General features: G+C 42.6%; 1 protein-coding gene across 1 annotated transcript; it reads right to left on the bottom strand.

Moving 5' to 3' along the window:
• Positions 1-1,537: 1,537 nt before the first annotated feature.
• Positions 1,538-21,617, bottom strand: xrn1 (5'-3' exoribonuclease 1). The gene is made up of 42 exons (XM_080837806.1): positions 21,411-21,617; positions 19,551-19,783; positions 19,268-19,365; positions 18,850-18,959; positions 18,651-18,761; positions 18,429-18,514; positions 18,124-18,211; positions 17,591-17,759; positions 17,118-17,185; positions 16,871-17,005; positions 16,204-16,273; positions 15,986-16,091; positions 15,731-15,820; positions 15,206-15,362; positions 14,520-14,639; positions 13,825-13,994; positions 13,357-13,474; positions 13,073-13,168; positions 12,789-12,892; positions 12,416-12,547; positions 12,143-12,305; positions 11,856-11,969; positions 11,569-11,667; positions 10,981-11,096; positions 10,699-10,845; positions 10,495-10,584; positions 10,258-10,393; positions 9,425-9,481; positions 9,174-9,306; positions 8,839-8,908; positions 7,785-7,980; positions 7,515-7,613; positions 7,222-7,314; positions 6,903-7,001; positions 5,448-5,522; positions 5,203-5,334; positions 4,888-5,014; positions 4,585-4,742; positions 4,177-4,290; positions 3,778-3,880; positions 3,443-3,600; positions 1,538-3,054 (listed from the first exon to the last, which is right to left on the bottom strand). The coding sequence occupies exons 1-42, from the start codon at positions 21,483-21,485 to the stop codon at positions 2,782-2,784; spliced, it is 5,088 nt and encodes a 1,695-aa protein (XP_080693932.1). The 5' UTR covers positions 21,486-21,617; the 3' UTR covers positions 1,538-2,781.
• Between the last annotated feature and the right edge of the window lie 4,632 nt (positions 21,618-26,249).

Below are 26,249 nucleotides of genomic sequence, written 5' to 3'. Positions count from 1 at the left end.
TTCAAAGAGTCCACTCCATGCGCATGCCAACAGATAACCTGGTTACGATAGACTGGTGAATCAGAGCTGGACCCTGAAAGATAGAAAACTGTTGCATTTCCAGCTCATACCACCTGTTGACGTCCTTTCCCGCACTGCTTCCAAAAGTCATTTGTAATCATCCAGTCAACAATAAAAACATAAGTTACACCTAAATCTGAATTCGAAACCGAAATCACAAGTAGATTCCATTTCTTGGAGGTCACTTCAGTGCACCACAAAACGAAGGCGACGTCATGTATCAGTCGATATTAAGTGGGAGTGCCCAAACACAAGTTTCTTAAAGAGACAGTGCTCCAAGAAATAGTAACGCTGGAACTGATGAACTACATTAACAAATAAAATAGATAAAACGATATTATGTGTTTGGCTACCAGGTAAAAATGCTCCTTAATAGACCCATTTAAACATCTTCCTTGGAATTTAAGAATTTCAGCGTTTTTTTTATCATAAAAAAGGCGACCCATTCAGTGGATACATTAAGCAAGACAATTGTATCAACTTGGTGTTAGCTCATACAGCACTACCTTTGTGTCCACTAGACAGCCGAAAGATGCGCCCTCTAGCTACATATAGTAGCAATAGTTACAGGTGGAAAACTATGGAAGAAAATTCAGGGGCCTTCATAAGCAAAAATGATGGGGCTCCACAATAAATTACCCCACTTATTCATGATTCACATTACTCAAATGTTGTATGATGTAAAATAGCACATGATATGTCCAGTAACAACATAAAGAAGGGGGCAACATATATAACATATAAGTAATAACCAACCATATGTATTGATTGATCTTGAAAGTATTGGCTTACAAAAGCTAAATAAGTCATCACATAGATATTAACTGTGTTAGTGCAAGTAGCGAACATTCACACTGTGAAACCTATGAAAAGTGACAGTGGTATAGAGAAAGAGACCGCGTTCACAGCCTGCTAGCCACGATTTTATTTCATACTAATTCTTGGTGTTGGACTTCCCTAATAGGTTCTAATTGTTTTGTACATCAATTTATCTTTATATGTACGCTGATTTTAAAAAAATTCTTTGAAAGAGCGAATCGAGTTGTTGCACTAAACATTAGCCATCTTGACAGAATGTGACTTGATCAGAGGCGTATGACGTCATTATATGCACTTACGTATGACGAAAGCACAGTGGGTCAAGCCCTCCGGAAGCATAAAGATTGCATTGAGAGCCCCATTTTGTGAAAAAATTGATTTAACATGGTTGTCTATGAGAGAGGTCTGTGGCGATTTTCATTTCATCCAAAATCGCCCCAAGCAAAACTTCAGTCTTATAGGACAGTGACATTCAGATCAGATCAGACGGTCTAGTGGTAGAATCGGACAGAAAAAAAATCTCCTTTTCCCATTTGGCAGAGCGTCACCCAAATCGCCCTTATGGACAAACCGCCCCTGGTCCCACCCATCCAATAAGACAATGATGTCCGAACTAACCCACCACCAACAAAAAAAAAAAACACGAGAATAATCAACCTGATGGTAACAAAAGGAGTTTATTAAACGTTTCTGTACAGTGTGTCCAAAATTAAGACACCCACTCTGCTGTACATTTAGGCTTTTGGTGTTTATCATTCTTAAACAAACTACCAATTTTATTTTAAAATAAAATTCTATACACAGATGTTTGTCTCTTTGAACATTTTAAAACCACACTCAGACAGTTCAGAGCAGAGTACCAAAGGTGGCAAATAATGAATGAGATGAAATCAAATGAAATGGCGAAGAGGTTGATAGCAGCTGACAATGTATATGTATAACCATAAATGTTTCAAGGTTTGAAGAAAAAAAGGATTTGCTACAGGTGGTCATTTTTCCTTTTCCACAAGATCAAAATAACAACCATCAACTTATCAACTTACTGCCATAAAATCCACCCATCTTGCGATTCTTGTCCCTTAATTCTCAAAGTACAAAATACACCACATGTCCAATATGTTCTACATACGTAATTGAAAAGGAACTTAAAAGCACTTCATCATTGGCAGGGAACAGCTAAGGGGTTTATACACAAAGGGACTCCTGCCAGCAAACAAGACACTGGTACACAGGCACCAAATTCATAAACCTGACTAAACCAATATGGCCCTTCTACTCAACAACCAGAGAAGACTGCAGAACAGCATCTAGAGATTAAGTTTACTGGTGTTTTAACTACTATGTGTTAAAGTGTGTGGTACGCCATTTGGCTGTGTAATGTTTGGTTCAGATTTTTCTGGTACTATTTGGTTCTATGATGAGTTAGAGTCTTTCTTGCCTGATGTTCGTGTTTAGAGTTTCTTTGCCACCATCAAAATCAGGGGGGGGGAAATTAAGATTTTTTTTTAATTTTTTCTTTTTAAAACCCAATCATACAAGCAAAGAGTAGAATAAAAATGTCAGATTTCAGGCTAAAACAGTGTGAGAAAAGAGGCTAATGTAAAAAGAATGTGTCCATGATCAGCCATCTGTAAAGGAGTCTGGTGTAAAAAAAAAAAAAAAAAAAAAGAGAAGGAAGTTTAAAAGAGGTTTCCCCACTCACTTAAAGGACACACAGGAACTAAAAACAACACCCTACAAAAAATAGCCTGGGTGAGTTTTTGGGGGGAGGGGGGAAGAACGAAATAATTCATTCTTACAAACATGATGGAATTGCAAAACCAAAAATATATAGATGGGCTTCCATTTTCGGCCTTCTCTTAGGAGACTTCACCTCAAAAGTAACACTGCCAGTTCGGCGCTTCATTCTGTAACTTTAGCAGCCTCAAAATTCACTGCCAGCTTCCTGAGTTTCCGTTTGGAGGCTGAGCCTGGCGTATGAGGGTTGGGGTTCTGTTTTGGAGTTTTGGGGGTGGTGGGAGTGGCCCTCTCAGTGCTGTCCTGTGTACTGTTGGGTGGAGTCTGAGGGGAGGCAGATGGAGTTGCATCTGGCACAGGGTTTGATGCTGCATAAGCGGAGTTCACAAACTCTCTTGTTTCCTGCACCTTGCGGCCTGAGACTCGCTTCTTAGTCACCTGAGGTAAGAACACATAAAACCATAAGAGAGAGATACATATGATTATATGATACGAACCAGAAAGAGAATACCATATCTTTCCCAAACTATACCACCATGATGATTAATGATTCTCCAAGACATTACGTACTTACTAAAGAATGGTTAAGGATCAATATCTGTGACAATACACACTGACAATGCACAAACTGAATGTAAAAGTTACTAGTACACTAAACCATAAAAGAAACAGCCAATACTGTTTTGTTTGTTTTCCTGGCACTGGGGTGAGTTATAAATGGAAATGTTAACACCTACACTGATCACACACACACTTGTGTGGTTGGTGTTTGTGTGCGTGTGTAACGTGAGGATGTAATTATTAAAGTGTGGTTCTGATGCCTGACCTGGAGAGGCACAAACTGGTTGTGGGATCCGATGGGGACAGAGGGTGGGGGGGCGTGCGCTCCAGGAAAGGTGCCGCCAAAGAAGGGCTGGCCTTGGTGGAGGATAGGCATGCCCCAGGGGAGGGGTCCATAGGCCTGGGGGGGCATTAGGAGAGCCCCTGTACGGACAGACAAAGGAGAGTGAGTGGCAGAGAGACACAAAATTCGTAACAACACGTAACACCCTCAGATCTTATGACCTCTCTACGCATGAACTTTACTAACCCTTTGTCATCACACTTCTTACACCAGCAGATAAAATACATTTCTGAAATCCAGTACCAGAATCCACTCACCAGGAGGCTGAGCAAACATAGAGGGATGGGGTGCCATCGGTCGCATTGGCTGAACCCCTGGGAACAGAGGTGGGGGCAGAGGGAACCCAGAACCCACAGAGTTCTGCACAGAAAAATCAATGGATTATTGTTATTGTTATTAACGGAGGAAAACTGCCAAAATGGCAAACTGAGTTGAATTACACCACATCACAAACATTGTTAGCTTGAAGTGCCAGGCACAGCTGAAATTCAACTGTGGCATTCTCAACATCGAATTCTACCAACCCAATGACAAATATCTAAAACAAACCTAAAAAAAATAGGCAAAATCCTATGTTTCACTGTAAATGAACTTTGGTTAGTGCTGTTTTGCCTCCAGCTGAACTGCAGTTAAGAGGAGTGAGAAGCACAACTGACCAGGCGCTGCAGGGCAAACAGAGCTGCCTTCTCTTTGGCCTCGTTCTCTGACTGGCACTGAGGGCCGTGCACCAGCAGACCACTGGACAGCTTCACCTGGCACATCGACAGACCCTGGTCCGAGAAGGGGGGTATATAGAAATGACGTGAGTGGCAGTAGTTGCACGGAAAAGGTTTTTCTCCATTGTTGAACTGAATCTGGTTCTTCCCTCTAGCGTGTGGGTGTGTGCCTCTGCAGCATGAGTGGAGAGAGAGAGAGAGAGAGAGAGAGAGAGAGCGCAAGAAAGAGCAAGAAAGAAAGAAAGAAAGAGAGATAGAGAGAGCAAGAAAGAAAGGGAGCAAGAAAGAAAAAAATAAAGAAAGAAAGAAAGAGAGAGAAAGAGAGAGATAACTGGCTGCTAAGCTTACCTGAGGGGTGCACAGGAAGGTGAACTCAGGCGGGGCCATGCCGTGGCCCATGCAGACGCGCCCCAACTCCGCCCCCATCGCACTGGGGTGGAGTGTTGGGAGCCCAGAGGGCAGAGGGGGCCCGGGGGAGTCCCCCTGGGGGGAGTTCATCTTTGCAGCTGTGGAAAGGGAGGCCAGGTGAGACACAAGCATGGCTCAGTCTAGAGAGATTTAGCTCACCTCAAACATGTTCCAGAGGTGAGATGAATAACTCAATGAGCACAGACTGCACTGCTTCAGTGCTAGAGTTAAGAGATGGAGTACCTAGTTTTTTGGAGGGCCGTCTACGCTGTTGTTGTTGTTGTTGCTGGGTGGAGTTGGGTGTTTCAGCAAAGGTGGAGCCTCGAGGGCCGTCAATCTTGAGCATCTCTTTGAGCATCAGAGTTCCTTTCTGCAAACAAGCCCACAGGAACAACAGCGCTAACAGTCAATCATATCACATTAGCACAGCAGACACTTCTCAGAGCATTTAACAAATGGAACATATTTACATTAAAAAAACACTGATTCAAGCGCAAACTCAGTAACTTAAAAGGAATTAAAAATAAAAAGATGAGCACAGTCTGAGAGTGTGGGTACCATGGCAAAGGACTGTGGCGACAGGGGCTCTCCTGATTGTTCTGCTGGCTCTTTGGGAGGAATTAGCGGAACTGGCCCATTTCCCTTAGTGATCTTCAGATTAGCAATCAGATCCTCAAACTCTGACGAAGCCTGAAATGGTAAAATGTAAATTGAGAACAGCAGGGTTGTGAACATATTAGTGTTTGTTCGTGAATGCTGCTGTGTCTAGCAAATAGGACATTCCATAAGGTACAGTACTACACCTTGCTTGGCTGGTTCAGGGGTTGCACTAAATTGAAGTCTTCATTTCTCTTCAGTAACCTGATGCCTCCTGGATTCTATGTTGAAAAGAAAAAAAAATGTAAAAACACACATGTTAAATGACGTTGATGAAAACTAACCCCGTTTTGATTTAAATTTTGATTTTGATTCTGTAAGGAAAAGCATGATAGAGAGAAGTGAGCAAGATCCAATGCTGTTTTTTTGCCATTGTGTTTCTTAGACAGTTTATGGAGTATTCACTGAGATTAGAATAAACATTAAGGATTATGGAGTAATCACTGAGTTTAGAATAAACATTTCAGGTTTTATTCAAAGGGGAGAAGGCATTCATGTGTATAGACAAAACCTGTCTGGTCCCCAAAAAGGTTTATTTATTTTGTTATAAATATATAATAAATTAGGAAATATTATAAATACATATATTAATTCATGGATTATCTAATTGACTCATCATAACGTTTGGGAAACAGTGTTTTTCATCAACAAACTTGAACTTACACCCCATAGTACATTAACAAATACATACAGTGCATATTACAATAAAATATTTTTGGTTAAAAACATCATAAATTGGCCACATGTAAAATCGTGTGACACGTGGTAATGATTTCTTGATAAAAAAGGTTAAAAACCCAAAACTACAATGAACTAGCTTAACATCCAACTCATAAACTATGGCTGCATTAGTGCTGCACGGATAAAGTTCTTTTTTTTTTTATTATTGCTTCCCCTCAGTGGAAAGCTGAAGGGTAGATTTCTTGCTGAAAGGCTGGTTCTACAGCTCGCTGCCTACTGCCAGATCAGTGAACTGCTCTGCTCCCTGTCCTGCTTGCAGCTCAGCCTCCGAAACACACTCGCTCTGAAAGATACCATCTCAAACATGTTACATGCTCACAAGATACTAGCGAAACTAGGCTTACATACCCTCCTCATAGTGCACTGAAAATCTTCCCATTTAATCTTGCTCTAAGCACACCTGATCGATCAGTGTAATCAAAAGGGTCTCGGAGAACTAAACCAGGTGGGTTCAGATGAGCATTAGTGCCAATGATGAGTTATCCAGCCTTCTAGATGGAAAACACAGATCGAGGAATGTCCCAAGAACAGAATTGAGAACCCCTGCTACAATGCAGTTACAAAGTAATGGCTGTGTGGACTGTAAAAGGGGAAGTGTGATATACAAGATCCCTGACAGCTGCTCTGTGGTTTATAGGGACTATGCACAGTGTCTATGTCTCTGGCAACTGTGTTCTGTTTTTTCTGAGGAATTGTTTAAATTGATGGCTTTGGATATTGTGGGCTCAAAGTTCTGTTTTATGGCAATAATGTTTTAATTGCTGTAAGGCTGTGAATTTCGTGAACTGGTTAATGTGGATTAGAGGTTTATGGGGTGTGGTGCTGTGGGGGAGATGTGTTTCTTTATAGGAGGAACGTACTGGTTTGTTGGTGGGTTGGAAGACCTGGGACTCGCTGCCCTGGCTCTTGCTTTGGCTCAGCGGACTGGCTGACCCTGTGGGTAAGCTGCCCTTTCCAGCCTAGGAAACACAACAGTGGAGTCAGGAGAGACGCAGTGACCGCCCACACACACACACACACACACAGTCATGTGTAGTGTGCAAACTGACACCCACACTTAAACACACATACCTTACACAACTCGCATGGGATGTACAAAAACATCACCGACCCGCCCACCTACACAGACATGCAGAACTGTGTGTCCATTACAAGCAAACAGCAGCTACGTTCACTCACATTATTTTGCCAGTGAGCTGGTGGTTTCTGGGGCATTGCAGAACTCTGAAGAGCCTGCCATACATTGCTGTACTCCTCGTCTTTACCAGAGCCCTGCACACACACACGCACGGGCGCACACACACACACACACACACACACACACACACACACACACACACACAAACAGAGAGAGGACCTGCTGTCAGGATACGACACAGTAGGGGAGAAACACTTTGCACATGCAAAATCCTCAATCAATAGAAAAAAGAACAGACCACATTAGCAAAGGACATAGACAGACAGCCAGGCACCTTGACTTTTTGCTGGTTCTTCTGGTTGAGGGCCTTGTGAGGAGAGTGTCTGTTGCCCTGACTGTCAGCCCTGAGATTAAAGCTTTTGCCATTCTGCTGCTGCAAGAAACCAGGAAATTGCTCTGTCAGGTCACACGCTTAAATACTGAATTAATCAAACTATTTGATATATAACTGGGGTATAAAATGAAATTATTGGAGACAAATCACATGACTTTCCATAATATGTATATGAGGTGGTGTGTGTGTGTGTGTGTGTGTGTGTGTCACCTGAGTGGGAATGAATGGGGAGCGGGGGGAGTGGTTGAGGCCGGCCAGCTGGCCCTTGTGTGGATGCTGGGAGGAAGCGGAAGGCTGGGGCTTGATGATGGCAGTGAGCTTGTGGGAGCCCTGCTCCAGACGGCAGCCATGGCTCAGGTTAACTAAGGCACTGGGGGGCAGCCTGTAGCCACGGCCTACTGAGCACCTACACACACAGACACAGAAAAAGATAAGAAAACATTCGGCTCAGTGCAAGAACACAGTCATACATCTTAAGACCAAAAAAAAGCAAACACTGGCAGAAGCACACACACGCACACGCACACATGCACGCACGCACGCACGCAAGCTAAAGATCATTGGACCTCATTCTCGAACATTCTCTTAATTGTCTTCTTAAGTATCCAACTCTAAGAAAGATCACCGCCGTATACCTACATTTGCATACATAAACGCCCGCCAGCTTTATAAGGGACTATAGAGCCGTGTGCACACATAATCCACAGGCAACGCGAAAACAACTTGAGACAGATCAAAATCATGTCAAAGCAAAAAGCGAGCAGTAAACGCAGACCTAACTAGCAATCTAACTACCTGAAAAGCATGCAACAACCTTGCAAACAGCACCTACAGCCCAGCTGACACTGATAGAAGCTTGCCAACACACTCACTGGTGTCTTTTGGCAGTATAGTTGGCAAGGTCACAAATTCAGCCTTAACTCCAGCACCCCAATCTGGCCTATCTCCAACTGCTTTTCCGCGTTCTAAAATCCTGTTCTTAGCTTAAAATGAATCCCAGATAAGAAAACTTTCATAAATGCCAGAATTGTCCCGGGAACTTCGTTAGTGGAGTTAAGAAGACATTTCTACTCAACTTTTTCTTAACTGCTTGCGAGAATGAGGTCCATTATTCCAACATAATAAAGCCAGCTTGTGCGCCCTGCTCGTATGCCTTCAGCTCTACAAGACCTCTCTTATCATGTCCACCCATCTCTGTGGTGCCCTACGGCTGAACTGAACCTGTAAATGCCTGTGGCTATATAGAGTGCCAGAGAGCACGTACCTGATATTGAGTCCTCCTGCAAATTCTTCATCAAACACAACCTCGTACAGAACCTCTGCCTCACGCTCAGCTGGAGTGGGGAAGGAGATAGACAGAAGCACAGATGAAGGTAGAGAACCATGGGAGAAAACAAAGTGGAGCTGTGCTTAGAACATTATTTTAAAGGCATTTCCTGAAAATGGAAATGCATGAAAAAAATGAATGTGTTATGTGTAAAAGCATAATGTTGAATTTCTGACTTGGCCACAAAAAGAGATATTCCAGACACATTGTGTCTGTGTGTGTGTATATCTGCTTGTGTGCTTGTGCATGTAGTTAAAAGGGCACACAGTTACCTCCTTTAATCCCGATGATGGTGCCTCTCAGGCCGAGAGGGACTGAGAAGCCGTCTCTCACGTTCACCACACGGTCAAAGAGCCGGTACTCCACATCGGGATCAGGCACCACTCCATGCTGCTGCTCCAGAGGCTACACACACACACACACACACAATCACAGCCAATACAATTCAGTCATGGAGCACCAACAGGCAACCTCACTAAGCACACAGGGGATCCTGGTGGTGTTCATATGTGGTGGAACTCACCCTGAAGAGTAGATGTGGCTTCACAGTGACCCGCACTTTTTTGCTGCTCCTCTTCATCTGAAAACAGAATAACCAGAAATGACACTGGCACAGATGCACCCAACCATGCACAATATTCCTAGAGTACAGGCCAGTGCAGGAATTTCACTAGCATGGCCACAGTTGTCCCTCTTTTTGGCCTTGATTCCCTTTGTCAATGTTGCATATTCATCGGCCACTGTGGCCTTAGAGCCCCGCATGACCTGCCTTCTTATATTTATTCATTTTTTTGGATTACCAATATACACATAAATGTGCAAAAATGTCATTGTAAATGTATCCGTTGCAAACTTTGCCGACCTATATGGGAATAGCCAAAGATGCAAGGCAAATGCTGATGGCAGTTCTGGTGTTGATGGCTAGTTCTGCAAGCAACATTATCTTAAGTTTGTGTTAATCAAATGAAGTTTGTTAATTCCACAGCTAGCAATCCGATAAATCATTTTAATGTAAAAGTTATGACAAGGTGTCCGGATTTAACTTTACAGAATTACATCTATATGTTACAAGGTCAGGAAGACTCATCAAATATTGCTACTACATAGGCTGTCCCGATAACTTCTCTTCTTTTCAGAAAGCATGCCAAGGAAAAACAAGAGGGATAGGGCATTCATGTGTTTCACCATTCAGTGAAAAATTCATTAGTCAAAATCAGTGATATAAAAATCACAATTATTTTCCTTGACTGCCTTGATGCCCTTACATGTGGTCTTAATGCCCTACAAAAAAGAAAGCCCCGCCAAAGGTCAAGCTCCAGGCCTGGTACAGGCCACACACAAGCTCCCATCTCTTACCTTGGCCTTCTCCAGCTCCTCCTCAATCTTCTCCACGATAGCGCCATCCAGAATCTGGAGGTCACATGACACTCTGGCACAGGAGCTGACAGGGTGGGCTTTCAACCAGTTGGTGATCTCCTGCACCTTTTCCGCACTGAGTAAAGAGAAACAGATTCCATCATCAGTATCTACTCCATGGTAACTATGTCCACAGTGACTCCATTGGTGGAGAGGGTGTTATCTTCTGAAAGTTACCCATTCTCATCCTCTCCAGGCCAGATGTCATCCTCGTAGAAGACGTCGTCATGACTGTTCCTGGACACGAGGTCAAACACCTCTGAGAATCTGGGGAGGACACGTGTTAACATTCATATTATTGTAATGTACCGGGTACAAAGCTTTCATATAAAAAGAACCATGGCAGTTGGGAAGGGGAGGGAAATGCGCACACACACACACCTCTCAAGGTACTCTGCTAGAAGTTCCTCCACAGCAGAAGAGTAGAGCCACTCCTTCTCTGTCCTCTTAGTGTAGCCCGGCACCTCCTCGTTCTTCTTATTGAATTTGAGATTGAGACCCGCGTTAGACTTCTGCTCTCCATGAGGACTAGGGGAGGAAGAGACACCATAACTACCAACACTCACCCGGCAGCACATACAGAACGGGAGAGACACCATAACTCCCAACACTCAGCCGCCACCACATACAGAACGGAAGCATGCTCCCTAAGGTTCCACTCACTTTCTCTTGGAGCCCCTTCCAATGAAGATGCTTCCGGAGAACCTGGAGACGAGGTAGCTGGTGATGCCCAGACGAGAGGCCAGGACGTAGCCGGGGCAGTACTTGACAGAGTATTTCTGCCGCGGGATCAAGGACAACAAAGTTATCGCAAGAAGACAGCAGCAAATATTAATACTGGAGGGGAAAGTTTAAGGCAGGGCTGCTATAATGGCTTTGTGGAGATCATGCATCACAAGTCCTACAGGTTGAGATGTGAACCAAATGACATTTAACCAAACATGCACACTAGTAAAGATAAACGCAATAAGAGCCCCATTCTAAAAGTAACACAATTGACACAAAGGTAGTGTCTTATTGTCAACCACGAGCTAAACCAAATGTATTTGATATTCTCAATTTACAGTACTATTTCAAAGAATTGTTTCTTGCCTACATATCCTACACAATTTCTCATCAAATAGGCATCAAAGGTGTCAGTTGTGTCTTTAAATCTGAGCTACAGCTAAACCCATCAGGTGAGGACACCTCCTCAATCAGGGCTGGGCACCTCCGAGTGCAGGTGCATATGACCAGGATGCGGGCACTCACATGCTGGTTCTGGATTAAGGCATCGAGCTGCGGCTCGCAGGGAACCGTAAAGACCACCCGCACCCGGCCCTCGCTGATGACATCACTGGAGTCTTGGACCTTCATCGTGGGCAGAATAAACAGAATTAACAACACACAAAAACACATACACATCATTTCCAGGGTATGTGTGCAGCAAACAGCCGTACAACATCTTGCTTATTCATGGGACAGCTAGGTATGATAAAATGTCACAACTGTGATATGTCAGGCGTCCTAATTTCATACGAGAGCTAAAGAGAACATACCTCTCCCATGGCTCCGTAGTATGGATTTCCCACCATAAACACGGTGATGGCAGGGGGAAACAGTTCCTCCAGTGTTGTAAAGCAAGATGTAGAGGAGTCGAAGGTCTTGATGTCCTGTGAAAATAAAATTAAAACAAAAGAGACGAATGAGAACGGATGAAGGGCATAGGGAGAAGAACATACAGTAGAAGATGCAGCAAAACAATGCACTGGGCAGATGAGAGCCCGCTGGAGAGAGAGACAATGACAGGAGACACAGGAGAAGTCAAGCCGGGAGGGCCCCTAACCTTGACGATGGTCTGGTAGGCATGGGGCAGGACCTGCTTTGCCCACTGCTTCTCCAGGTGCACCTTCCCGTCCTGGCCGGGCACGTACTTCCTGCCCGTCAGCAGCTGGGCGTACACCACCACCCTTGTCTGGTTTATCACGACACCCTTACGCTTACCGAAACTGGAAACAAGACCACAAAGTTACTCTGGACGGAAACACAAGAGCGCGTAGAGTTGACTCCGGTGTGATAAAGCAATTAGCGATAAAATGTTAAAGAGGGTGACCCTTACTGCTCATTGATGCCCTGCACATCCTTCTCCCAGTCCTTTTGCTCCTTGTCACTCAGGTAAGACACTTTTATGGGTGGGGAAGTCTGATCCAGGTACAGCTTCTGAACACCTGGGGGTTCATCCAGGAAAAACCTTAGCATGAGGAGGGGGGGGGGGGAAGAAATAGAATAGGGAGAGAAATAGAAACAAGAAATAAGTAAGGAAAAAAAACGTCAACAGGAAATAGACAGTAACAAACAACAGTTCTAAGATGGGCATTTCCTATAGCACATATATATCTCTGCTGTCTGTTATATGATATATGCACATCAGAGTACATAACAGACAGCAGAGTTAGAGGCTAGCTGTGGAGCCACAGGAAAATGCCTCTTACTTGGTCTCTCCATCACACACCGCCACCACCCGAGCTTCCTCCAGATGTGGCCAGTTCACAAACAGCGACTTCCCCAGATGGTTTGCAGCTATTTCATCGCACACCTGGGAGAGAGAAGCAGAGGAGGCACTCCAATTAGATCAAGATTTGAAGATCACTGTGATTGTTGCCTCACACTGAATCCGAAGAAGTTTGGAGTTGAGTTTGGAATGTTGTGTTCAGTGTTCGACACTAGACTTGAACGAAGGGGTGCGTTATGAGAACAAGAATGGATGATGGCTTACCGGCTCCCCCTCCTGGCTGGGTAAGATGTCCAAAATCGTGTTCTCCCCTCGACTGCTCTGCTGGAACACCACCACCCCGGCCTTCTTCTTGTAGAACTGCGGACAGGTAAGGAGAGGAGTAACACGGCTGTAATAATTCATACTAAATGTATAACTCCTTCAATGTCTTTTTGTCACAAAATCCTCATCTCTGAAGACCTGTGGACCTGTGATTTCTAGCATGCCATTTTAACCTTGAGTGGGTGGGTGGTTGGCTCTCGTTTCGATGCAGCAGGCTAGCTCACCTTATGACGAATGTGCTGCAGGGTGGGGAACCCACAGAAGTACAGCACCCCTGCGTCTATCTGCCGGCCCACATGGTTTAGCGACACATGCCAGGCATCCATGGGCACTGGGGTGATTCTGAAAACAGCAGATCATGCCAGTCAGACCTTCCAGAGAGACCTCCCTCGCCACTGAGCGCTCTACAACTGCTCAAAGAGGTATCCAACAGGCATACATGCAGCGATCTACAAAACTACATTATCTCTGCCTCCACACTGTGGGCACAAAAAGATGCCTGCACACTCACTCATTTCATATTCTTGAAAATGAATGCTGTTGCTTTTACACCGGTCAGACTTTTGTCAGCCAAGGACACCTGTACCAAACACTGATTGCATATTCTAACACATCCGACTGGTGCAGAGGAGGAAGAAAACATGCGTACTGGAGGAAATAGATGCTGTCTGAGCACTTGGCTTCATACTTACTTTACATGGCAGTGGACAATGTTGGGCAATACTCCCGGTAAAGAGGAGTCGTAGGGGTAGTCCAGCTCTTTGTCAAAGGAGTAGACGGCACATTCTGTGTGTCGGTTCCTGGCCTTCTCTGCCCTGTTCAGCTTTTCATTGCAAGGATCCATAGCAGCAAGCAGCAATTTCTGGGAGAAGCACACACACGCGGACACATATATCAGGAAAAGAATGCTACCAAATATTTCAACCTGAATTAAATTAATTGCAAGATGGATCATGTTGGCAGTACTGATAAGCTGCTGTTGAAGATTTGATCATCACTTCAAGTTAAAGCAGTGGTAAGCAATGTTTTCTTCAGCTTGATCATTGTCACAGTATAAGAAAAAGTCTGTGGGACTTTGCTGGGCTGTGCTTTCTTAAGGAAAAGTAACCCATGTGAAAGTCTCAAGATACAAAAATCCCTGCCTGCCAATTTTGCAAAGTGGATGAACAGGTAAGGTGGCCAAATCGGGCAAAAGTTAAACCGAACTGTGAAGGGTCACTTGGAGCCGTTTTAAATGTCCATCACACTTCACCCCAAAGTGCTGTAGGTTTCAATGTGAATCTCTACAAGTTCTCATGTATTCTCATGTGCAAAGCCCAAGCAACACTGCTTGTTCAGCAGCCCTGCATTAACCCACTGGCAGCCTCAAGTCCCCTCAGACAGTCACCTCATCTATGAAGGGGATGAGCACCACAGCCTCCCACTCCTGCTGCTTGCCATTGAGGTCTGTTTTGAAGTCCTGCGGGTAGTACTCAATGATGGGGGAGCATTGGGATGTCATCAGGTGCTAAAAACAGAAAAAACAAGGCAACGTTCAGTATGGGAGAGAGAGAGAGATCTTGGGCTGTATATCGAAAAAAAAAAAATGCTCTTTTTCTATTGTTTACTGAATTAATTAAATGATGTCCTAGATTATCTGGGGCTGATTTTAATGCCTTGTCTTCTTTTAGGTGCTTTTATTTCATTTTAACTAAATTAACCAAGTAGTAGAGTTTTCCTTGGAAAATATTCACATGGTCTCTTCAAGGAATTTTTTAATATCATGTATGGTTTAATATGTGTGCACTCAATGCAAAAATGTTTGAATATGAAGCTCTGAATAGTCAAATCAATTAAGAATAATATTGCTCACTACTGCAAACAAGTGCTCAACCTACTCAACCAAAGAACCCATTTACTGTATGTGTGTGTGGTGTGTCTTAGATCCATTTCACAAATACTTGCATACGTCCAGTCTTTTCTCTGCATTGATGATCAATTACAGGTGTGTATGTCTATATACACATGTTTGTATGTACACGTATTGGAACACTACTGTAAGAGTAACTGCATAAAAAGGTCTATGTTTGTTACCTGGTAGCACTGAGGCAGAAGAGCTTTGCTGGCTGCTGGCAGGACGCCCAGCAGCTGCTCAAAAGGCATGAAGGGTGTCCCCATGTCAAAGGTCAGCTTGAGATTGCCAAGGTTCTTCACGTCAGACAGGAACGGGGCATAGTGGTGGGGGTAATACCTGAAAAAGGAATCACCAATTAATCGTCTGAGACGTTAGTTTATGAAGCAGACAGGACATCACTGAAAGAGGGCCAACAGGTTAAAGTCAAGTGTGTGAACTAGTGCCCCCTATGGGTCGGGAGTTTGGAGAGGGCAAGCCTGAGACCTAGTGGCCTATGACACTTGTGTGGTTGATAAATGAGTCTACCAACAGGGCTGTTTGGCAGAGCACATTTAGAAAGAGACTAATGTAAAAATGCTGAAAACATTAATTGTGTTCTTATTTCTGAGACTCTAAATGCTGAAAGTATCATAAAATGCAAAACTGTGGCTTTGGGTTATTGCTCCACTAAAACACACACACACACACACGCGCAACTCTCTTACCAGCTCCATGACTGAACCCCATGGTAATAGTAATGAAGAATCCACTGGATTCCCTCGACATAACACTTGGCTTGGCCGGCTAAAAATTCACTGGAAGGACAAAAGGCAAAGTAACGTAAACACACAGACACTGGGAGATTCTAGTTCGCCTATAGATGCTCACCTTTGTGATTATTCTTTGCCAACACACTATTCCACACAGAATGCTACTATTTTGTGCCTGTCAGCTTGCTGAGGGACATGTTATTAACTCACTCTGAGACGACCTCAACACCCATCTTGGACATGTAGTACATGCGTTTGTACTGCCGAAACTCCACCTCAAATATCTCCTCCTCCTCACCATCTTCCTCAGCACACTCTATAGGATGATGGAAGATACAAGGAAGAGTGGTGGGTTACAGTGAAAACATTCCACAAGAATCCACCTCTATGAAAATCACAGCAAGCCTGCACTAGATTACTATGGGTACCTCTGCTTTGGACGCTACCAGTGTCCTTTCCACTGTCGAGAGCAGCGAGACACAGGGAGTCCTCCTGTGACTGATAACATAAAGTAGAATTCAAACAGGAGGAGATGCAACATGAAAACATTCTTACTTAGGCAGTTCAGCTGATTCAGTAGGTTTGTTTATCTACTTCAGGAAACACAGACCATGGCAAAACAATTAAGCAACCAACATGAGATATCAAAAAAGAGACTAACAAAGACATCGTTTATCACTTTCAATCAATGCAATTAGTGGCATGGTTAATATTAAACTGAAAATGAGCCCTAGTGACTAGTTACTGTTTACAGCAAAGATAGTGACACATACCATTCTGAGTTTTGTCTCTGCATTTTACCCATCCAGGGTAGTGATACACACAGTGAAGCACACAGTGAAGCACACTAACCCGGAGCAGTGAGCTACTTTTGAGCGCCCGGGGAGCAGTGATTGGGGATAGGTGCCTTGCTCAAGGGCACCTCAGTCGTGGATGTGGGCATGGGAGAGCAGTGCTCTACCACTTCCCCCACCCACATTTTTCCTACTGGTCAGGGATCGAACCAGCAACCCTCCGGTTACCAGCCCGAAACCCTAACCAGTAGGCCACGGCTGTGTAGAGCTGTTTCTAGTAGATGGTTTGAGGGATGCTCACCTTGCTCTTCCTGGTATCTTTGCACCGTGCTTCCTCTGCAGCTTTACCAGCAGCTTCATTCAGGTACTTGTTCCCCACTTTGCTCTCAAACCACTTCAGGTCCACAAACACCTCATTAAAGTGATCACGGTCAAACTGGAAACCAAAAGCCAGCAAAGGACACAACATGACAAAGTTGCTTCTGTTTAAGTTCATTTACTACGCTGGGTTCTGTTACTTTAGTTCAAAAATTATGTGTCTTGCTTACCTCAGACAGCTTCTCCAAGTATTTTTCAAAATTAACAAGATTCAGAAAGCCATTCTCATTAAGGTACCCTATTAAAGATCACATAAAATACATATGAACAAAAAAATCAATACTGTCAAATTGACTAAAGCATTTTAATTTCAAGTTTAATTTTGTCCACAATTCATAGCGTACGCACGCACACACACACACACACACACACACACACACACACACACACACACACACACACACACACACACACACACACACACACACACACACACACACACACACACACACACACACACACACACACACACACACACACACACACACACACACACACACACACACACACACACACACACACACACACACACGAGCCGCTTGTATAAGGAGCAGTGGTCCTTTGCTGCCTGAACAGGGGGATGCATTTAACATAAATGTGCTGTGTGTGACATGCATTAGGATGACGTGGGGCACTGACTGACCCCCGAGCGTGGGCAGCACACTGATGTAGGTGCGGTAGAGCAGAGGCAGAGCATCGTGGTTGATGTGCAAGTTAGGCAGGTGGGGGATGAAGTCGTTGCCCACCAGAAAACCCATCAGGATCCAGTCGTCGATGATCCGCTCCAGGTCATATTTAAAGGGGATCTTTTTCTGAGGGGAGACACAAGGAGAGAACATAACTCAAGCTTGCGGGGAATGAAATATGACCAACATGGGGCTGGAGTTATTTTAAGCATAATTATAGCAATTAAAGACCATTTCACCTATAGCAATAACTAACAAGTTAACAGCTAAAATTCTCACTTGCCTCCGGGGCATCAGTCTTGTCATGTACATCTATGTCTGCATATGTATATAAATGTGCGTGTGTATGTGTATGTGTGTGTGTGGGTGTGTGAGTGTGTGAGTGTGTGTGTGTGCAACACTGTGTGTCACATTGTGTGCTTTGTATGTATATGTTCCTATGAATGCATATGTATATTCACGGCGTGCTCGAATGTGCCAGTGTGCATACCTTAACGTCTGAGAATTCATAGTCTATGTACTCCCTAAAGAGGGAGAGGTGCAGCAAATGAAATGTGGTCTCCTCTGGAGCCGTGATCCTGCAGGATGAAAACCCAGTAATTTACATTCATGGTAAGTCTGCTGTTTTTATCTGTGTATGGCTATTGTCACCATTGCAAGGGCATAGTCACTTCTCAAACTGAATCAGAAAGAATGAACACCAACAGCCTTAAATATTCTTCTTAAAATCCCCTATGGCAACCAGCCGATAGCGTTCACACATTCAGATACACCAGCGCAAGTGTGCACACACACCTTTGCTGAGACTTCTTCCCACCGAAGCGCACCTCCTCTCTCAAGAGAGAGAAGTGTGGTTCATGGCTGGTGAGGCCGAGCATGATCTGTCGGGGACAGAAATGAACATCATATGGTCAACAGCACACTCAAGCTCAAAACAGATGCAGAAGTGTGTCGCACATGATACTGTGGAGGGTATGCCAAATCCACACCATACTAGTGTGGGAACCAGACACCTACCAGGTCAGCGTCCAAACCGTAGAGGCAGTGCCGTGTGTTAGGATTGTGTCCCGGCTTGGCATTCTCTGATCGGATGAACTCCATAATCTTGTGCTCTCCTTCCCCAGGTGTCTGTGGAGTGTAATGCAGAAATTATATGACAGTGAGCCATTTGTTGCAAAACTGCCGCACGTGCACACTGATGAGGGCTGACTCTTACCTCATGGCCTGACAGAAAGACATTCACACCGTGCCACAGCCGGTCAGTGGACACCTTGCTGGCCACAAAGTACTTGAGCTGCTCCTGTAGTCTGGCCATAAAATCAGTCCCTGACCAGCACAAGTAGTAAGGAGAGAAAACTGTTAAGAAAGCCCCACCCACATCCCTCAAGATTCTGAAGTCTAATAATCAAGCAAACAGTGGCACAAGGTAAAGCAATCTAAAAATAATGTCATTGTTTGAAGAAATTTCAAAGGTCTTTGGAACAATTAAAATATATGAAAAATGCTTTGCTTCAGAGAGAAGTATACAAAGTATACAAACACTGAACAGGGTAGGCAAATAAGTAGTTAGCTTAATTGTGCAATACTTATTTGCACCCAACCAGGAGGGAGGGAGAAGAATAGTGGCTCCTCACCTGGAGTGATGCAGTTGGAGTCAAACCTGGCTTCTGTGGGCAAGACCTCTCCCTTCTCCAGGGCCTTTTTGATCTTATCCTCTGCCTCTTTGGCTGATCTATGGCATACAAATGAAAAAAAAAAGGTAAACATCTCCACAGCTCGGACTTCCAAAAATGGATATCTGAAAACCAATATCAATCAAAAGAGGAGAGCTAAATGTAATGTTAACTGTGGTGGATAAATATGACAAACATAATGCATTTGACTGCAGTGTGAGTATCTGTAACATAGATAGAGGACCTGAATCTCCTGCCACGCTGCTGGTTCATCTTAGCTCTTGGGGCAACCCCATCCACCGCCATAAAGAACACCTTCCTGGGTTTAATGATGCGGAACAAAACCTCGATGTAGTGGAAGATGTCTGTCAAGATCTTCTCCTCTGAGATGCGGAAGTGTACATCCTCGTCATTGGGGTGTGAACATTGATGGATGATTCCATTCATGTCCAGGTATAGATTGTCGAATTCTGGGATCTAAAGTTAAATAATATGAGGGGTATGGAGAAACAATCAGAAGTTAAAAGACCATGTATTTGTGCAACATTTTTTGGCTTTGCGACAATAAAAAGAATATTACTACTAGCCACACTAATATACTAGATCACTGCAATTGCTTAATGTATTGAAAAGCGCACACAATGGCACCTATCGTTGATTCACGTCAGGAAACCTCACAGAGGATCCGGTAAGCAACCTTTGATGGTGTAAATCATAAACTTGTATATGCACATCGTCAACGTAAAAATATCACACTATTTGAGTTTGCTACTTTCCACTACTGGTGAAACATTACTAACAGCAATGTCAGCACCCTGGACAGACCTGTCGTGATATGCACCCCCCCCCCCCCCCCCCCCCCCCTCCTTTAAAATAATTCTGTTGATAGGAGCATCAAATGCTTTTCAGAGTACAGACATGGGACTGGTTTGAGTAAGCAGAGTACTGTATCATACTGTTTCTTATTATATACTATCTCATTATGTATACCACTGCCATTCATATGCACATATTCTGCACTTTCTGCACTTCCTGTTAGATACTAAACTGCATTTCGTTATTTAGTCTTGTGAAACGCCGAGTCAAATACATTCAACTTGCTCATTCAAAATAACGTTAATTAATTTTGTAGTCATTGCTGGGGTAGGCTATATATTTCCAAAGGACAAAAAGGTGTTCTTTTGCGTTCGCTATTTTCCGAGGTTTTTGGAAGAAAAACATCGGTTGTTTGTACTCTTTAGAACAGTTCTAAAGACTGTAATCACTTGTGTTCTTCTCTTCCATCTCTTTCACAAATAATGAAATCGTAGTATAGTATTTTTCCCTGCGTTTGTTTAGGCGAACTGCTTTCCTTTCCGATCAAGCGAGTGGTGCGTCAAGGGGGTGCATCTTCTGACGGGGGTGCTGAATCGGGTACAACACCGGCCTTTAAATTCAAATATCTGACCTATCAGTTGACTTGCGAAGTTAGTTACACAAGTCCTTATGGTTACAAGCACACGTAACTTGGCTCTCGCTCTCTCCAACTCCCATAAGCTATTAAAAATCAATCTGAACCCAGGAACAAATAGGAGCAAAGGCCAGTTATTTGTTTTCAATAACTGACTTTGGAACTTGGTTAACCAGCTTGCTAGCTAGCATAGCTAACTTAAATAGAATAGATATCAAGTATCGCGTAGACTGGCAAACATCCCGCTAGCTGTTGGACTAATGCTAGCTTGCTACCGATTATATCCAAGTAAATGTTAAACGGGGATGATCTGGCTGATTAATGTAATAAAAAAGAAGTTAGAGTTTACAACCGTGTTTTCTAAATGGCACACAAACATTGAGTCGGAAATGTGTCAATAAGACTTCGCATTTGAACTATGTAAACAACGACCTGTGATAGTCTGCTAGTCAGTTTTGGAACCTGAGGTACGTGGAGATGAAAAACTCATAATGGCCTGTTAGCTAGCCAGCTATATTTAGCTAGCAACTAAACATTTGCCGGTTCTTTATCCTACTCATAGCGCTGGCAACTAATGTTAGCGTTAATGCAAGTTGCAATAATCCAACCCAGCTAGCTGGCTGCCGGTAAACTAACGTTAGCTGAAAATCATACCTGATGTTCCTTGACAACTTGACTTAGACAAGGATATCGCTCCGAAATCCACCGGTAAAATTTTGGTACCCCCATCCTCACTTCTCCAAATAATTATATAATCGTTCGTTACAACGTAAAGAGGAGAAGAATGGTAAGTTTCATAAGAAGTTAATATTGTTTGTGAGACTAGCTAGCACGCAAAAGGGTCTCTTTCCGTTGAAGCCAGTGCTGTACAGGGCGTAAAAATGTCCGGACGGATGCGATGACGTAATAAATAACGAAACCGAAATATTAGAAAATGTCAGATTAACTTGTTACATCATTAAAAAAACCACAGCGTATCATTATTTATAAACAGACATTTTACATTTACATAATACGTTCACACGATTACATGAACAACATCCACAAAGTAACATATTTTAGCTAACATTTTTCCTCTCAGTGGTACTACCAACAATATAGTCCGGCCGAACTATGTTCTGTCTATTTTTTTTGGCCTACCCTACTTTGTTGTTATGAATACAGTTCAATAGATGTAGTTCCAATTATGGCACTTTTTTCCAAAGCCACTTATAAAACGGATAAAAATACAGTAAAAACAACAATGAAAAAATATAACAATAATCATGATGTAATTTAATTCATAAAGCCATATTAAAGTAAAAACCATCAATTACTATAATAATAATTTGTTCTTGGTTTATACAATGACATTTTCAATGGTATTTGAACTTAAAAACGAATTAAAAAACGAACACTTCCATGTTTCATTTTGACAATACACGCTGCATGTTTAAAATATTTTATTACACAAAAAAGTACAAGCACATTATCTTTCATTTACAGTAGCAAACATTGACACAAGGTTACAGCAGTCTAAATACAATATAATTTACATTTCTTTGGAACAACTATACCCTATAACGTTTTTATGTTTTAGTACACATGTGGTCTGAAATAAGAATACCATTTGTACATATCTAAAACAGTATTTTTGGCTGTCTGAGCATTTTGTTGTGCAATACTTATTTCCACCCTCCCTGTTTAGTTATGTAAAGTTAAGTGAACTCAGTAGTGCAAGTAATGAGTAGCTGTGGCAGGAGCACAAGCATCAAGCAACACATCGAATACATTCATTCTATAAGTTATAAGTGTATTTCAACAATACATCTTAGCAGTGCAATTGAGTTACCATAAGCTATGTATATAAATCTTTTTTTTTTATTATTCACTACAGAGGCACTAGGTTACCAGGATGTATCAGCAGAGCCTCACAGATTTCTCTGAATGACTTAAACTTATATCAAATTTTGCTACACATACTGGAATCAAGGCATATTGCTAAGTAAGGATGCTTTGGTGGAGAGGGAAGGTTGTATAGCTGGTTCCTTGACGATGTCTGAGGTTTTAGCTGGATAGTGGACTACTGAACCCAGAATCCCTGTGAGAAACACACCCATAAAGGCATTAACCATGAGCTACACCCATAAAGCAAAATAGTATGTACACAAATGAACAACTATAATTTAATAAAAAAAGATGAATGAGTCTTGCGGTAAAGGACACACAATGTGTAATGTGTAGTTTATGTTGTCAAAATGTTTTAATGCTTTTAAAAACTGTAGCCTAATTATGTAGTGATGTAAAAGTCTGAAACATGAGAACATCTGCATCAATATTCCAGTTCAACTAAATAGAAGTGATTAAAATACAATTATTTTCAATGAAATTAACAGGATGATAGAAAATGATCGTGTTTTTACGATTCCTTAAACGATCATGTTTCTATGATGCCTTTATGATGCCTTTTATGATTGCCTCTGCCAATATGATGATAATAATAAATGATGCGCTAGCCTCCTCTTTGAGCTAGCACAGGGGTGTAGTTGTTGTTGTGTGAGGTGGTGCTTTAAAGAATTACAAAGTATAGTATCTGGAGAAGTGTGGTGCCCTGTGCCCCAAAGTTACATAGTACAATTGGCACCGGTGCTATTTTCGGTATTACAAGTCAGTGTACCACCATAATGATTTTGAAGCTAATATATTGAGGTAAACTTGTTGCATAATGTTACTTTAAAATTATAAAAGTTAATCTTCAACATTCTGTAAATCTTTACACATTCAGAGAAGGTACTTCTTACCTGCTGGTGAAGCAGAACCTTTGACACCTTATGACACACACACACACACACATACACACACACACACACACACACACACAAACACACAAACACACACACACACACACACACACACACACACACACACACACACAGAAAGAGAGTGAGAGTTGTCAAACACAACAGTTTGCAAACACACAAGAAAGTCTCAATGTACTTACTGTGTTTAGACACAACGGTGAGAATGACCAGACCGAATAATATAAGTGCTGCCAGGAGTGGGGCTAAAACCGAAGCTGAAACTGAAACAATAAAAACATACATTTGCATTCATAAACAACCCCTGCAGGTGGCATTTCCATTACATTTAAAAAGCCCTTTTGTGTCATGTGCAGCTGTTATGCAACCACACAGCGAGCTACGGGAAACTAAATATGTTGCAAAAAGAGAATGTGCACATATTCAGGTTTTTAACACCACTTGTCTTTAGAACACTACTGAACATGGGTGAAGAAGTCTACACAGTTAAAAAAAAAAAAAGTTAATGTTTACTGTATCAGGGGCATTTCGAGGTCAACTGCCTGTCACTGAGCAACCTATGAGTGTTATTATACAAGAATCGTTGTGAACAACATTACCCCTTTTGGATGCAGAGTACGAGTGGTTTAGGTCCTTCATCAACTCCGTACAGGCCTCCTGAAAACACACCTTCTCCTGCACTGTGCGTTCACTGTCGCGGTCCAACTCCTTTTTCAGGAAAACGGCCTGCGGGTCCAAGGCCACCCAGGTGCCTGTCGTTTGGTCTAGAGACAAATAATCTTTCCCATTGCTCTTAATCCGGTCAGATATATGCATCACTTGGTGTCCGTTAAATGAGCACTCTCGAAGACGCTGGTAAGTGTGGTCTTCTGTTGGGAATTGTCAAAGTCATTATAGAAGCATGGACATGACACAGAATATACAGATGCCAGATCTAAAAGGGCCTTATAAAAGGTCTCACTTTTTGTTTTGTTGAAACTTTTTGCAAAAACCCTGAGAGAATCGTGTAGAGATGAACTGCCATTGTTGAAGGGCATTACGTCGATTACTCCAGTAAGAACATCTCCTTTGCCATTGGGTGTGACGGGGGCTCCGTTTATGAAGATTCTCTCTTCAAATGTCACTTCCTCGCTGAACACACTATTGTACTCATACCGAATAACTGTGCCTTCATAAAGTTACAAACAAAATGCGGTCAAAGGAAATGAACAGAATTAAACATTGTGACTTTCCAAATAATATTCAGTTTTAAAATGATTTAATTAGAAAGGTAGAGTTTAATAACTTACCCATGGGCAACCCCGCAGATAGTGTTACCATACACAGAACATAAAAGGTGCGCAGCATCCGCATATTTCAGTAACTTATTGGTTGTAGCTTAAAACGTTCGTAGGCTACTTCCTCACAGATCATAGGTAACAGGTCTTTATACCTTCGGGTTCCTCTCTCTTTAAAATGATGTCCACAGAGTAAGAGTAATGCAAAATATGTGCATATGAATGTGCAGCGTATGTGATGACTTATTCGTCTCAAGGGTGGTTTGTTTTGTTGTCATTTAAATGCTCACCAATCTGAACATCAGCTTCGTTTGTATTGGTTCAGAACACATTACCATGGCGAAGATTGTGGGGAGGTTCTTAGCTGGACACTATTTATAGTCAGCCTAATGCATTTGTCCTCAAGGCGGTGCTTACTGGTGACAGTGGGCTCAACATTCTTTAAAATAAATGCATCAAGCAGACCCAGATATTCAATATTGTAGGTAAATATTGTTTAGCCGTTAATGACTGTTTTAGGAATAAGCTATCAACCTCATGGAAGTAGTTAATTATGTTTCATGGAATTGTCGTCAGCTGAATGCCTATAAGGAATCAGAACACATTGAAATTCTGCCATCTGCTTGAATCAGGGAGCGAAATGATAACAGACTCACGATCAAGTTCTTCTGGCATACAAACTAGATTGGGGAAGTGTGCCGACGAATTTGAGTTCTGTACAGTGCGTTCTAGATGATAGCACTCAATTCATAGATTACATTTCCGGGTGTCAGATCACAAGTCGTTTGATGTGTGCGTCCTTGTTACAAATTGTCGCAGAACATTGTGTTTAAGAAGTGAAGATTTCCCCATCGGTAGTGGGCTGTTTTTAATCAGCATTAGACTACTTGGGATACATTAAAATCGAAAATGTCACTTGACCACATTAACATTGTGCAGAAGTAAATAAAAGACCCATTAACTGCAGTTTGTTGCCTGATGTTTACACAGTGTATGACAATAAAATACTGACACCAAGGACATGGGAAAATATAACTTAATCAGAAATGCATTTGCCAAGGGCAAAAAAAAAGGTCCATCGTATTTTTGCACATGAGTTTTATCAGAGCTAACGTTGAACCCAAATGTTATGACAAGGGAGGAAGTTACTTTTTAAACAAACATAGACAAGAGAGGGTGGGGGACATGACCAAAAAAGGCAAGCCACTAACATCAAATTATCTGATGTGGTGTATGACTTAAGGAGAGCCTTATCGGTGAAAACAATACATTCTAACACTTTATTGGACAGTGTGTATTATTGTTATAACAAGGATAAGTTACTGTCTATCACAGTGCGGAATGATGATGAGAATGTGCACTGTGAAAAAACTAGGACAAACTTAAATAATCCCAACCAGGCTCATTACTTGTCATTA

This window comes from Sprattus sprattus (genome assembly GCF_963457725.1).
Source record: "Sprattus sprattus genome assembly, chromosome: 4".
Lineage (NCBI taxonomy): Eukaryota > Metazoa > Chordata > Actinopteri > Clupeiformes > Clupeidae > Sprattus > Sprattus sprattus.
Note: the sequence above shows the minus strand (reverse complement) of the source record. Positions and strands in the feature narration are given on the sequence as shown.

Bases quoted from the DNA above. Each gene is read 5' to 3' on its own strand.
- xrn1 (XM_080837806.1), bottom strand. From the start codon at position 21,485: ATGGGGGTACCAAAATTTTACCGGTGGATTTCGGAGCGATATCCTTGT. The intron at 11,970-12,142 runs GTTAGGGGCCCT...TTATTTTCACAG, and splicing joins CCTACCAGACCATCGTCAAG to GACATCAAGACCTTCGACTC. The intron at 3,055-3,442 runs GTCAGGCATCAG...TTCTTACCTCAG, and splicing joins ACCAGTTTGTGCCTCTCCAG to GTGACTAAGAAGCGAGTCTC.